We start from the raw sequence: 14,643 nt of genomic DNA, 5'->3' as shown, positions 1-14,643 counted from the left end.
TGTCTGTTGAAATTACTGTCTGAATTGGGTGGTCTATAACACACTCCTAAAATAAGACCTCTTTCCCTAATATTTTCCAGGCGAAGCCACATGTCCTCACTAAGATGGTGCTCATCATCCAACTGAAGAGGACTTACAAACATCCTGTTTGGCATAAACAGCAACCCCACCTCCTTTTCTGTTCTGTCTATCCTTCCTAAAAAATTTGTATCCCTCTATGTTACACTCATCCCCATCTTTGTTATTTAGCCAGGTTTCCGTTATTGCTATAATATCATAATTATGCTCTGCTACATACAACTCCAACTCACTTACCTTATTTTTGATACTTCTAGCATTAAGGCAAGCTATTTTTAATGTGTTACTCCTTCTACATTTAAATGTTTGCTTAAAATTTACATTACTATGCATTTTTATTTCTACACCATTGTTTGTTCTTCCATGTATAGATCTAAACCTGGCCTGTCCTAAACTCCCTGCCCCCCCCCATTCCCTAATTTAAACAATCCTCGACTAGCCTACACATACGCCTCCCCAATACATTCATGCCCCTCCAGTTCAGACGTAACCCGTCACGGCGGAACAGGTCCCATCTGTTCCAAAAGGAGTCCCAATACCCAATAAACCTATACACTTCTACCCTGCACCAAGATTTGAGTCACGCGTTAAGCCTTCTAATCTCTTCAGTCTTACCTGGACTGGTGCGTGGCACAGGCAGAACTCTGGAGAAAACTACCTTGTCAGTTCTGCTCCTCAGCTTGGCATCTAACTCCTTGAATTTGCATCACAGAACTGACAGACTACCTTATGTATGTCATTTGTTCTAACATGGACAATGACAACTGGATCCACCCCTGCTCTGGCCAAGAGCCTATCCACCCTTCCAGGGAGGTCTCCCACCTGTGGTCCTGGAAGGCAACACACCGTGAGAGACACTCTCTCTCTCTGGAGCACACCTGTGCTTCAATTCCCATAATGATTGAGTCCCCAACTATCACTACCTCTCTCTTTTTGGGAACTGGTTTTGAGGTGGCCCATTGGGGTTGCTCATCCTTACCTACCACCTCAGAATCATCAGAGACACAGTCCAGCTCTGCAAGGACATGATAATGGTTTGACACACAACAGAAATACCAATGGATGTAAATACCCCCTTGGTTTCACAAGCTGGCTTGGCAGCATTTAGCAGAAATGACTTCTTGTAGACCCTTTGCATAATTGCCCACCACTCTCTGACATCGCCTCTGTATATGCAAAACTCCTTCAGCTGTAAGGTGTTTGTGGGTTTTCTTGTACGTACTGCATGTTTCAAATCCCACCACATTTAAAAGGTAGTCAAATCAGGGCTTTGACTACACCAGTTTGTCACCCTGAGTTTCTTTTTATTTTTGGAGCCATTCCTTGGTGGATTTGCTAGTGTAGTTCTTATCATTATGGTGTTGAAATTTCTCTTTCCGGTTTAACTTCAACTTTCAGAAAGATGGCCTCACATTCTGCTCAAGCACACTTTGATATGATGCACAGTTGGCTCGATGACTGCAAGCTAACCAGGCTCTGAAGCAGCAAATCAACTCCAAACCAGAACATTTTGACCATCATGCTTCACTGTTAGCACGAGGTTCTTCTTCTGAAATTCTGTGTTTGATTTGTCCCAAACATTTCCACTACTACTGTGGCCAAACAGCTCTATCTTTGATTCATCTGTCCACAGCACATTGTCCCAGAAGGTCCGGCCTTCAATGAAAACTGCAGTCTTGTTCTGATGTTCTTTTTGGACAGCAAAGGCTTTTCCTGACACACCTCACATGCAGGTCACATTTGTGAAATCTTTTTCCAATTGTAGATCCAGGCACTTTAATAACCAATGTTTGCAAGAGTTACATGCAGCTCTTGCAATGAAATTCTGGGGTTCTTGGAAACTTCTTTAGTATTAAACTAACAGCTCTTGGGCTAAATTTGCTGGGACAGCCAATCCTGGACAAATTAGCAGTTACCTGAAATCTACGTCACTTGGAGATGATGTTCTTTACAGTGGGATGATTGATTTCAAATAAATTGGTGACCTTTTTAATTCCTTTGCCAGACTCATAGGCTTCCACAACCTTCTTTCTGAGGGCCTTAGAGAGCTCTTCTAATTTTGGCATGAGGACAGCACACGTCAATAGCAAAGAGAACACCAGACTCTTGATATATGTGGTTTAAGTAAGACATATTCCCTAAGGGGGTTCTAATCATTGGCACTTATTGTAGAAAACCTGATTCTAATTTTATGAATCTGACTTCATATTTCCACATGACAATTATGAGAAAAAACACACCCATGCCAATTTTATGTTTCATTTGTTCTAGTATACCATCTTTATCTGTAGGCACTGTTTGCTTGACAATCTATGGCTTGCCAGCAATGTATATGGGGTGCACTTACTTTTTCACATGAGACTGTATGTAGCAATTTTGAATTCTGCTATCTTCTTCTGACCACATTTCTACTGTTTCTCGTTCATGCAGATTCACACTGTACAACATCTGCAGCATCACACCTTATCTGACAGAGTATGCAACACAACTTCTGATCCAGGCTTTGGTCTTGTTACTTCTGCACTACTGCAACTCACTTCTGTCAGGAGTACCCGCATGTGCTATCACGTCACTACACAGGGTCCATGATGCAGTGGCCCATCTTGTATTTAACCAGCCGAGATGGGTACGTCACTCCTCGCTTTAGGTCGCTACATTGGCTCCCTGCAGCAACATACATTAAGTTCAAATCCCTGATGCTTGCCTACAGAGTAGTCAATGGGTCAGCACCTGAGTATATGGAGACACTGGTGAGGTGGTATACTCCGGTCTGTCAGGGAACAGCGTCTGGTGATTCCACCTCTGTGTGGTAACAAGCGTCTATCCAGGCTCTTTTTTCCGGTGTAGTTCCTAGTTGGTGGAATGGACTGCCCACCTCCATCTACACTGCTGACTCCCTCAATGTATTGAAGAATCAAATCAAAACCCATCTGTTCTATGAATACCTGTCTAATTGAAAAGAATAAAAAAAACTGCCCTGTGATCTTTCATATTGTTGGTTGATTTGTGGTTACATTACGTTTATTGGCTTCATCGAGTGTTAATCTAGGATTGTAAATTTATGAATTATTACTCTCTTCACTAGTGGCAATGAGCTTTAGTTAACTGTTCTACCACAACTGCTGAACAAACAGGCCTTAGCCTAATGTTCCTCAAATATGTTTACCTGTTGTGTAAGTCGCTTTGGACAAAAGTGTCTGCCAAACCAATAAATGTAAATGTATTTTTAGAAATACTGTGTTGGGATAAATGATTGAGGGTAATTTGTATACTTGTTAGTATGACTGAAGTGCTGTAGTGTCTGATCCTTTAGGCCAATGGAGTGTCATCTAGCGACCTTCAGTGAAGGGGCGCCTGGAAAAGCTGCTTCTGTAGTATGGTGCTGTGGGGTCTTGTATTTGTTTTGTCCTGCTACATTTACATTTACTTATTTGGCTGACACCTTTACCTAAGGTGACTTACAACATTTATGATACAACTGGTTAGATTTCTTTTGATTTTCCAATTGGAGAACAGGCAGATCAAGTGACATGATCATGTCACACAGTGTTAGTGGGACTCAGGGATTGAAGTCCAAAGCCTTAATCACTACACCACTACACTACACACCACACCGCCTGCATCCTCTTTTTTTCTTCCATCACTAAAATATTCTCCTGTCAAACAGAAAAGTTAAGCTTTTTTTCTTCCATAATGCTCACCAGCAGTGGGAAGAATGATTGGCCATCCATGGTGGTGTTAGAAACAGCCAGACCAGCTATTTCCAGGAAAGTAGGTCCCAGGTCAATGTTGAGGATTGGGTGCTGGATAGAGAAATAAAAAACAATTACAAAAATAAGTTAGGGTAATAAATAGTTATGAGTTCTTGATCAGCTTAGATGAGGATGGCCTTAAGCATGAAGCAAAGCTGCGGTCACAACACCTGTACCAAGAAAGCTAAAACTGGCCACCATAACAGCACATCATATTTGACAAATGGGAAGCGGTTTGCTCACACATGCTACACACGTGGGTTCACTAGCTGTCATCATTCTTGTCCTTGTTTCATAATTTTTACCGTGTGTTGGTTTATTATTTATTTTCAAATGATTCACCGTTAGCTTTGCTTGCATCTGGCCACAGCTATTTCACACCACTGCACGTCAGCAGTTGCCGCAGAGAGTGGTCCCAGGTGTTACGTGTACCAAGTCATCTCTGCGATGGTATAAAGATCGGTGCGACAGAACCGTTTGATGGATTCTGAATAAACACCTTGTTTGCTTTCTTTCTTCCCTTCTTTGATTTCATGGCTCCTGACGGTTTGCTTTTATTTTCTGATTATAATACTTGGCTATAAATTGGTTTTGAAGCTCTCCCTTCGAGGTCTTCTGGTTACAGTTCCTTGCCTGTTTTAACAACTCCTCTTCTGGTCATTCCATTCAGTGCTATCTTAACACTAGCGACTTGGCCCTGCATGAGTGAGTGTGTGTGCGTGCGTGTGATCCTTGTGGTGAACTGGCGTCCTGTCCAAGATGGATTCCTGTCTTGTGCCTGATGTTACTTGTTAACTATGTAGATAGAAATAAAGGAAGAAGACGGCATACAATTGAAATAAATGAAGCAGAAATGACAAAGTTAGCTAATAATTACTCAGTCAGGGGGGACGTGGTGGTCACTGTGCCTGATGTTACTTGTTAACTATGAGCCTGCACCAAATCAACTTAATTCTGGACCAAAATCTTTAAATGCCTTTCAGACAGCCTTGGTGTCACAATCCCTTCTAATCCACTAACAGCTGTGTTTGGTGAACTCCCAGACTGGCTTAAAGTGGAGAAGAACAAACAAACTAATTGCCTTTACTACACTACTGGCACGTAGACTTATCTTGCTCAACTGGAAGAATCCTAACTCTCCTCTTCTAAGTCAGTGGGTAACTGATGTTATATACTATTTGAAACTGGAAAAAAATCAAATTCGCACTTAGAGGATCTGTATAAAACTTTTTCAAAACTTGGCAGGATCTAATCAATAACATTTAAGAATAAGCATTTAAATTGAGAAAGCTGGTTCTCTTCCCTCTTTTACTCCATTTATCTTTATTCATTTATTAATTTATCTGTTCACTTATTTTTACTAGCTTAACGTTTTACTCTGCTGGCCTAGCTCTCATTCTCAGAGGTGGGGATTGATTTGTTTTGAATATTTTTTGTTAAACTTGAGCTATTTGTAGGGAATGCTTTCTTTCTTCTTCTTCTTTTGGCTGCTCCCGTTAGGGGTTACCACAGCGGATCATCTTCTTCCATATCTTCCTATCCTCTGCATCACCCATCACCTGCATGTCCTCTCTCACCACATCCTACCTTCTCTTAGGCCTTCCTCTTTTTCTCTGGCCTGGCAGCTCTATCCTTAGCATCCTTCTCCCAATATACTCAGCATCTCTCCTCTGCACATGTCCAAACCAACGCAATCTCGCCTTTCTGACTTTGTCTCCCAACCTGAGCTGACCCTTCAATGTACTCATTTCTAATCCTGTCCATCCTCGTCACACCCAGTGCAAACTTTAGCATCTTTAACTTTGCTACCTCCAGCTCTGTCTCCTGCTTTCTGGTCAGTGCCACTGTCTCCAACTCATATGACATAGCTGGTCTCACTACCGTTCTGTAGACCTTCCCTTTCACTCTTGCTGATATCCGTCTGTCACAAATCACTCCTGATACTCTTCTCCACCCATTCCACCCTGCCTGCATTCTCTTTTTCGCCTCTCTTCCACAATCCCCATTACTCTGTATTGTTGATCCCAAGTATTTAAACTCATCCACCTTCGCCAACTTTACTCCTTACCATTCCACTGACCTCCCTCTCATTTATACACATGTATTCTGTCTTGTTCCTACTGACCTTCATTTCCCTCCTCTCTAGAGCATATCTCTACCTCTCCAGGGTCTCCTCAACCTGCTCCCTACTATCGCTACAGATCACAATGCCATCAGCAAACATCATAGTCCACGGGGAATCCTGTCTAATCTCGATCGTCAACCTGCCCATCACCATTGCAAATAAGAAAGGGCTCAGAGCCGATCCCTGATGTAATCCCACCTCCACCTTGAATGCATCCGTCACTCCTACCACAGACCTCACCACAGTCACACTTTCCTTGTACATATCCTGTACAACTCTTACATACTTCTCTGCCACTCCCGACTTCCTCATACAATACCACAACTCCTCTCAAGGCACCCTGTCATATGCTTTCTCCAGGTCCACAAAGACACAATGCAACTCCTGACCTTCTCTATACTTCTCCATCAACACCCCCAGAGCAAACACCTCATCTGTGGTGCTCTTTCTTGGTATGAAACCATACTGCTGGTCATTTATCATCACCTCACTTCTTAACCTAGCTTCTCCTACTCTTTCCCATAACTTCATGCTGTGGCTCATCAATTTTATCCCCCTGTAGTTACTACAGTCCTGCACATCCCCCTTATTCTTAAATATTGGCACCAGTACACTTCTTCTCCACTCCTCAGGCATCCTCTCATTTTCCAAAATTCCATTAAACAATATGGTTAAAAACTCCACTGCCATCTCCCCTAAACACCTCCATGCTCCATGTCATCTGGACCAACGGCTTTTGCATTTTTCATCCTCTTCATAGCTGAACAGGAGATGAATTGAGGAGCACCTGGACAGTAATAACAGCAGACAGGTTTGGAAGGGAGTCCAGAACTTCACCAACTATAGGACCAGCCATTGAGCTGCTGAAGGTGACTCCTCAATGGCAGAGGAGCTGAACCACTTCTTTGCTCGCTTTGAGATGGAACTACCAGAGGCAGCTGTTACACACGCAGCAGCAACTCACAACAACATCACCCCCTCCCTTAGGGTGGAGGAACATGAGGTGAGATGCTTGCTCCAGACTGCCAATCCTACGAAGGCAGCAGGTCCCGACGGTGTCCCTGGACGTGTGTTGAGGAGCTGTGCAGAGCAGCTGGCTGGGGTCTTTACAAAGATCTTTAACCTGTCACTGTCCCAGGCCTCAGTTCCTCCCTGTCTGAAATCCTCCATCTTACTCCCTATACCAAAAAAATCACCCATAATCTGCCTGAATGACTATTGGCCAGTAGCGCTCACCCCGGTGTTGATGTAGTGTTTTGAGAGACTGGTCCGGTGTCATATCATGTCCTTCATCCTTCCCACCTTTGATGCACACCAATTTACTTACAGGGCTAACATGTCTACTCAGGACGCAGTTGCTGCTGCTCTCCATGCTACCCTGTCCCATCTGGAGCACCAGGGGAGCTACACATGTCTCCTCTTTATTGATTTTAGCTCTGCTTTTAACACCATCCTCCCTCACAGATTGGTGTGCAAGCTGCTAGCCCTGGGACTCCCGTATTCCACCTGTATATGAATTAAAGACTTCCTGACAGACCGCACATGAAGTGTTAGGGTGGGTCCTCACATCTACCCGGCCATCAGCATCAGCACCAGCTCTCCTCAGGGCTGTGTGCTGAGCCCCCTGCTCTTCACGCTGTACACACATGACTGCGCCCCCGCCCACCACAGCAACATCATCATCAAATCTGCAGACGACACCACTGTGGTAGGGCTAATCTCTGGGGAGGATGAATCCGCCTACAGGAACGAAGTGGAGCGGCTGACAACATGGTGCACTGCCAACAACCTGCTCCTGAACACAATTAAGACCAAGGAGCTCGTTGTGAACATCAGGAAAAAGAAAATGGACATCAAACCATTCTACATCGGAGGGGACTGTGTGGAGAGGGTGTCAGACTTCTGCTTCCTGGGAGTCCACATCATGGAAGACCTGTCCTGGGGTGTGAACACAACTGAGCTGGCGAAGAAGGCTCAGCAGAGACTTTATTTCCTGAGAGTCTTCAGAAAAAATGACATCTCCCAAAAACTGCTGGTGTCCTTCTATTGCTGCTCTATTGACAGTATCCTGTGCTACTGCCTCTGCGTGTGCTTTTCCAGCTGCACAACAGCGCAGAGGAAGACACACATTATAAAGACTGCCCAGCATATCATCAGCTGCTCTTTACTCTCTCTGGATGAACTGCACAGCTCTCGCTGCCTCGGGAAAGCAGAAAATATCTTAAAAGATTCCTCACACCCCGCTCATGACATGTTCCAACTGTTGCCATCAGGCAAAAGATATAGGAGCATGAAAACAAAGACTAATAGACTGAATAGCAGTTTCTACCCTGTTGCTATTAGGACACTGAATGTCACCTAATCACCTCCAATGCAGCAGTGCAATAGTATTCATGTGCAATTAAGGTCTTATGTTGAATGTTTGTGTTCTACCTTATTTCTTCTTATCCTTTCTTAATTATATTTATTTATATTTTGACACCACAGGAACTGCACCTAATTTCGTTGTACAGTATTTGTCACAATGACAATAAAGATATTCTGATTCTGATCTGATTCTGACAGCTGTCCTTACTTCCTCCTTGCTAATCCTTTGCACTTCCTGATTCACTATCTCCACATTATCCAACCTTCTCTCTCTTGTTCTCTTCATTCATAAGCCTCTCAAAGTACTCTTTCCATCTGCTCAATACACTCTCCTCGCTTGTGAGTACGTTTCCATCTTTATCATCCTAACCTGCTGCACATCTTTCCCAGCTCGGTCCCTCTGTATAGCCAATCAGTCCAGGTCCTTTTCTCCCTCCTTAGTGTCCAACCTCTCATACAACTCATCATACGCCTTTCTTTAGCCTTCACCACCTCTCTCTTCATCTTGCGCCTTATCTCCTTGTACTCTTGTCTATTTTCTGCATTTTTCCTCTGTATACTCTCCTGTACTTCCCCATTCCACCACCAGGTTTCCTTTTCCTCCTTCCTCTGTCCAGATATCATGCCAAGCACCCTTCTTGCTGTCACCCTTACTACATCTGCTGTAGTTTCCCAGCTGTCTGGTAATTCTTCACTACCACCCAGTGCCTGTCTCACGTTCTCCCTAAACTCAACCTTGCAGTTGTCCTTTTTCAATTTCCACCATTTTATCCTTGGCTCTGCCCTCACTCTCTTCCTCTACTTGATCTCCAACGTCATCCTACAGACCGCCATCCTATGCTGCTTAACTATACTTTCCCCTGCCACTACTTTGCAGTTTTCAATCTCCTTCAGATCAACTCTTCTGCATAGGATGTAATCTACCTGTGTACATCTTCCTCCACTCTTGTATGTAACCCTATGTTCCTCCCTCTTCTTAAAATATGTATTCACCACAGCCATGTCCATCCTTTTGTCAAAATTCACTATCCTCTGACCTTCTTCATTCCTCTCTTTGACACCATACCTACCCATCACCTCCTCGTCTCCTCTGTTTCCTTCATCAACATGTCCATTGAAATCTGCTCCAATCACCACTTTCTGTCCCTTGGGTACACTGTTCATCACTTCATCCAACTCATTCCAAAAATCTTCTTTCTCATCCATTGCACACCCAACTTGCGGGGCATATGCACTAACAACATTCATCATCACACCTCCAATTTCCAGATTCATAATCTTGACTCTGTCTGGCACTCTTTTCACCTCCAGAACATTCTTGACATACTGTTCCTTCAGAATAACTTCTACCCCATTTCTCCACACCATTAAAGAACAATTTGAATTCACCTCTGATCCACCTAGCCTTACTCCCCTTCCATTTAGTCTCTTGCATGCACAATATATCAACCTTCCTTCTCTCCATCATATCTGCTAACTCTCTCCCTTTACCAGTCATTTTGCCAACATTCAAAGTTCTTACCCTCAGTTCCACTCTCTTTACTTTCCTCCTGTCCTCCTGCCTCTGGACACGTCTCCCCCCTCTTCTTCTCCTTCTTCTTTGGCCAACAGTAGCCCAATTTCCGCCAGCACCCTGTTGGCTAACAGTACTGGTGGCAGTCGTTGTTAACCCGGGGCTCGACCGATCTGGTATGGAAATTTGTATTGCTGTCCACATATTGATCTGCCAAAATTTTACACCGGATGCCCTTCCTGATGTAACCCTCCCCATTTATCTGGGCTTGGGACCGGCATGTAGAAACACACTGGTTTGTGCATCCCCTGTGGCTGGTTAACAAAAGCAATAAAATCAAAAACTATGTAGACAGAAATAAAGGAAGCAAATGGGCATGCAATTGAAATAAATGAAGCAGAAATGACAAGGTTAGCTAATAAGTACTCAGGCAGGGGGGTGTGGTGGTCACTGGCATTGGACTTAAAACCCCAGCATGCACATTCAGTTCCAGCATGTGTCTCAATATGTTCAGGTCATTTCCACAATACATGCCATTTTCTAACATGCTTAATCCAGAGCAGGATCAAATGGGATTGAGTCTATCCCAGCTAACAATGGGAGTAAGGACGGAACAAACCCTGGACAGAGCATCAGTCCATCGTGGGGCAAACACCCATCCACACACACATTAGGACCAATTTAACATTATCAATTCACCTAACCTGCAAGCCAGTGGGAGGAAACCAGAGCAACCAGAAGAAACCCAGCCATGGGGAGAACATGCAAATTCCACACAGGGAGGACTCGGGATGTGTACCCTGGTCTCCCTACTGCAAGGCAATACAAATCAACTTATTTTTTTTTTGTATGGAGTTCTTCACTGACTGCAGGTGCAGAGCGATGTGAACACTTCTCAGTTAAGCTACAGATTATGCCAATTACTAAATACAGAATTGGTACACATACAAACACAGGCTTGTTAAAACACACAAAGAATAAGGTAGAAATCAAACATAAATAAGAATCAACAATAGCTGTCCATTAATTAATTAATTGATGAACTATGGCAGGTGACGACAAATTGTAAAAGAGAAAGTAAAAAAAAAAAAGTCACCGTTCTGAAGACCTCAGCCAACTGACCGCCTAGCCACTCCCGAGTTTTTTAATATTGGGAGTCTGTGCTGGCCATCCAATCTGATGATTGTCCTGCCTGTGCTCCATCCATGACCTGCCATCTAGGCCAGGTGTTTTCACTTCAGTAACTCTATGCTACCTTTCAGCTTGTATTTAATTCCTTAAAAGCAGCCGCATCATGATTAGGGTGGTTAGGGTACATTATGACTACTTCATATTGCGGAAGACTTTCAAACATTGCTTTTAGCTTGTCGTTAATGGTGGGGAATCCAGTGCATAAACAAGGGCCAAAAATAAATAAGCTAGGATCTACTAAAGAAAAAACAGCTGTAAAGAGTACCGACACCGCTTCAGCCGTCACCTGGCAATGACAAACGCTAGGAGCTTCAAACTTGTTTTGATTTGTGACGGGTTTCATTATGCAGTGCATTTCAATTCAAATAAACCAAAAATTCACGGTGAAGTCTGTGATGGACTGGCACTGGCTTGTTACCATGTGTTGGAATTTTTTTTATCCTGTATATACAACAATTACTTTAGAGGATAATAACTTCCCTCCTTTACTTATTTATGTATGGATTTATTTGGCATAGGATGTGTGCTTTTTATATTATTTGTTTGTCGCTGTTTGTTGTACTTGCACCATTTACAGATATAGCTTTTACAATTTCATTGTACTGATACAATGACTATAAAGACTTCCTCCCTCCTTCCATCCATCCTTCCTGCTGGCAGAATAGGCTCTGGAGCACTAAACTAGATTAAATGGGTTCGACAATGGATAGATAAATGAAGACCAGCGGCAATAATTTTCTGGCACGATTAGGACTGAAAAGTACGAGGGGGAGTCAAGCTAAAGTTCTAAAATGAGATTTATCACAAGATAGAATGATCCTTAACAAAACTGATCATGTCATTTGTCAATGTAGTCTCCACCCTTGTCAAGGCACTTGTGCCACCTGCCTGGAAGTGCCAGCAGAATAAAAGGTTTGGTCTCGTCCTCGCCACCACTTGTGCGCCGCTTTCTTCACGTTGTCATGTCTTGAATCGACGACCACACAGATGATTTTTTAGCAGTGCAAAAAGGTGGAATTCACTCGGTGCCAAATCTGGTGAATAAGGAGGATGTGGCAAAACCTCAGACTTCAGATTCTCCAGACAGGCCTTGGTGTCCTTACCAGTGTGTGGGCAGGTGGGCATTGTCTTGCAGCAAAAGGGCTCCTTGACACAGCAGTCCCCACCTCTTGGATCAAAAAGCAGGCTTCACATTGGTCTCCAGCAAGTCCCAGTAACTTGCACTAGAGACTGTAGTACCCCTCAGCATGTAATAACCCGGGTGCACAAGTGGTTGCGAGGACAAAACAAAACCTTTTATTCTGCTGGCATTTCCAGGCAGGTAGAGCAAGTACATTGAGAGGGGTTGAGACGGCATGATCAGTTCTGTTAAGGTTCATTCCATTTTCTAATAAATCCCATTTTCTAACTTTAGCTTGACTCCCCCTCGTACTTTCTTGGGACATCCACCATACAGTGCCAACCATTCCATTTGTTTGGTCTGCCATTTTGGACAAATTTTTATTATATCAAAGTGCGTTAAACAAAACCAAGTGCATTGAGATGTGAGGTGGCTAGCAAATTCTGTACTGCTGTATATTTAATTCATCATTTGCTTAACTTTTTCATTGTATCTTGTGATTAAATTATTATATAAATAAATTCATTTTCTTCTTTCCACTTTAAAAGTACCCATGAACGATAATCAAAAAAATTAACCATAATGACTGAATGAACGTGTCATACCTGGAGCGTTTGCTTAGGTTTGATCCCAGGGCCACGCACCAGCAAAGGAATTCGAATGTCAAACTCGTACAACTGCCGTTTATCAATGGGGAGAGAGAACTGACCTGAAGCAACAGAGAAGAGGTTAATTGAACAGCAGATGTCCAGCTCAGCAGGTCCTCAACACCTCAGGCAGATGCACTGTAACTTCAGTTTTCATGGAAGGTAATGCTCCCCCTAGCTCCAGCCCACCTAGTGTCGACATACCTGTGTGATAGCCATTGTCAGAAGTATAAAAAATGTAGGTGTCATCCAGCTCTTTTGTGTCATTCAGTTTCATGACAATCTTCTCAACCAGGTCGTCCACTGAGAGCAAAGTCTGCCACCTAAAGAAAGGGAGACCAGAATATCATCTGATGAGGACAACTACAACGGATTGAAATACCAACATAGAAGACAGAATAAGAACGTAATTGCATCACCATTTATTGGTACTAACCAGCAAATGTAATCCAGTTTATCTAAGTCTATCCATCCATCCATTTTCCAACCTGCTGAATCCGAACACAGGGTCACAGGGGTCTACTGGAGCCAATCCCAGTCTATCCGCCTCACTGAATTCAGCCTTACAAGTCACTAGAGCCTCTTTTCCATCTAGCACAAGATACCGTAAGAATCCATCCTGGATACTGAATACATTCCAGCAAAACCAATAGTGTCATTTTCATGTATTCTCTCTCGAGTTCCTACTAGTCATGATTTGGCTGGCAACTTTATTTTTTTCTGTTTGTTTTGTAGTCTATCAATTTTTTATATTACCTTCAAAGTTTCAAAGACCAATGAATCCTTTAGGCAAATCTATTCTTTATTTTAATGATGCTGAAAAGGAATTAATTTCTCCAGTCTATTGTTTTCTTATGGGTGCTGCCATTTTTGTTGACGGTGGCTATGCACTTATCAGGCAAGATGATTGGTAGTGTGTGACATGTGACATCAGTCATGTGACTGTTCAAAGATCTGTCTGACTTTGAGATTTCCGATTTTTAACAATCTGATTCTTATTAGTTTATTCTGGTTTTGAGTTTGACTACTTGCAATGTCCACTCGATTTGGCTCTGGTTACGTGCCCCCTTTAGGCTACGAAATCACACACGGGATCCCGACTTCAGTATTTGATTCACATCCTATACTTTACTTATTTTATGACTTCACGGTTTCGGCCTTTGGCTGGTCATTTTGACTTCTGATTTCTTTTTCATTTAAAACTGTTTTAACCCAGTGCAGGTAGCACACTGCTCTGCCCTGCTGTAGGCAAAGATTTTAAGTGTGCTACTGTGATCTGTGAGGTTTATTACAACCACATTATTTTATGTAAGTTTAGTTCTTTTTATTCCAAAGAATAGCTGAATAAACCAGCTGACAGGGTGAAACTGGCTTGGAAAAAGAACAGAAACATGTGAAAGACAATCTAGGCAGGTTATTTTAAAATGCCGACATTTTCTGATATATGGCCACAGTGACCAATGGCTATTGTCTGTAGAAGTCATGAGAACAGGGGAAGGTGTTATTTGGGTACAGTCCAAAAGTAATATGGATGGCTCTGCTGGCAGTTGCGCATATCTGACAAGAATTCTATGCATATGTAAATATGTGAGTGGTTATAATGAAGAGGATCCATCATGAAGCCAGAAGCCAAGTAATGCTGCTCCCCACCTTGCTGGACCGACTCGTATAGCTGTCATTGTCCCCCCACTGAAGACTGACTGTATGTTTCATTGGCTTCTCTCTGGCCTAGATATGTATGTACCAGTAATCCCGCGATTCTCGAAAGAATCGCAAATCCAAGAATGGCAATCACTTTCTGTTCCCTCCGATATTTGGAGGGATGAAATATCATGGAGGGTGGGTGCGTC

At 43.0% G+C, this 14,643-nt stretch overlaps 1 protein-coding gene across 1 annotated transcript in view; it reads right to left on the bottom strand.

The window, feature by feature from the left end:
- The window catches only part of gnsb (glucosamine (N-acetyl)-6-sulfatase (Sanfilippo disease IIID), b), a 77,892-nt gene that overhangs the window by 10,789 nt on the left and 52,460 nt on the right, over window positions 1–14,643 (bottom strand). The window contains exons 8-10 of the mRNA XM_028797816.2: window positions 12,998–13,116; window positions 12,752–12,855; window positions 3,780–3,881 (exon numbers count right to left, since the gene is read on the bottom strand). Of these exons, the coding sequence (XP_028653649.1) occupies window positions 3,780–3,881; window positions 12,752–12,855; window positions 12,998–13,116 (325 nt within the window). The remainder of the gene's footprint in view (window positions 1–3,779; window positions 3,882–12,751; window positions 12,856–12,997; window positions 13,117–14,643) is intronic.

The sequence above is a fragment of the Erpetoichthys calabaricus genome, chromosome 1 (assembly GCF_900747795.2).
Source record: "Erpetoichthys calabaricus chromosome 1, fErpCal1.3, whole genome shotgun sequence".
In the NCBI taxonomy this organism is placed as follows: domain Eukaryota; kingdom Metazoa; phylum Chordata; class Cladistia; order Polypteriformes; family Polypteridae; genus Erpetoichthys; species Erpetoichthys calabaricus.
This window is presented reverse-complemented; position numbering and strand designations above follow the sequence as displayed.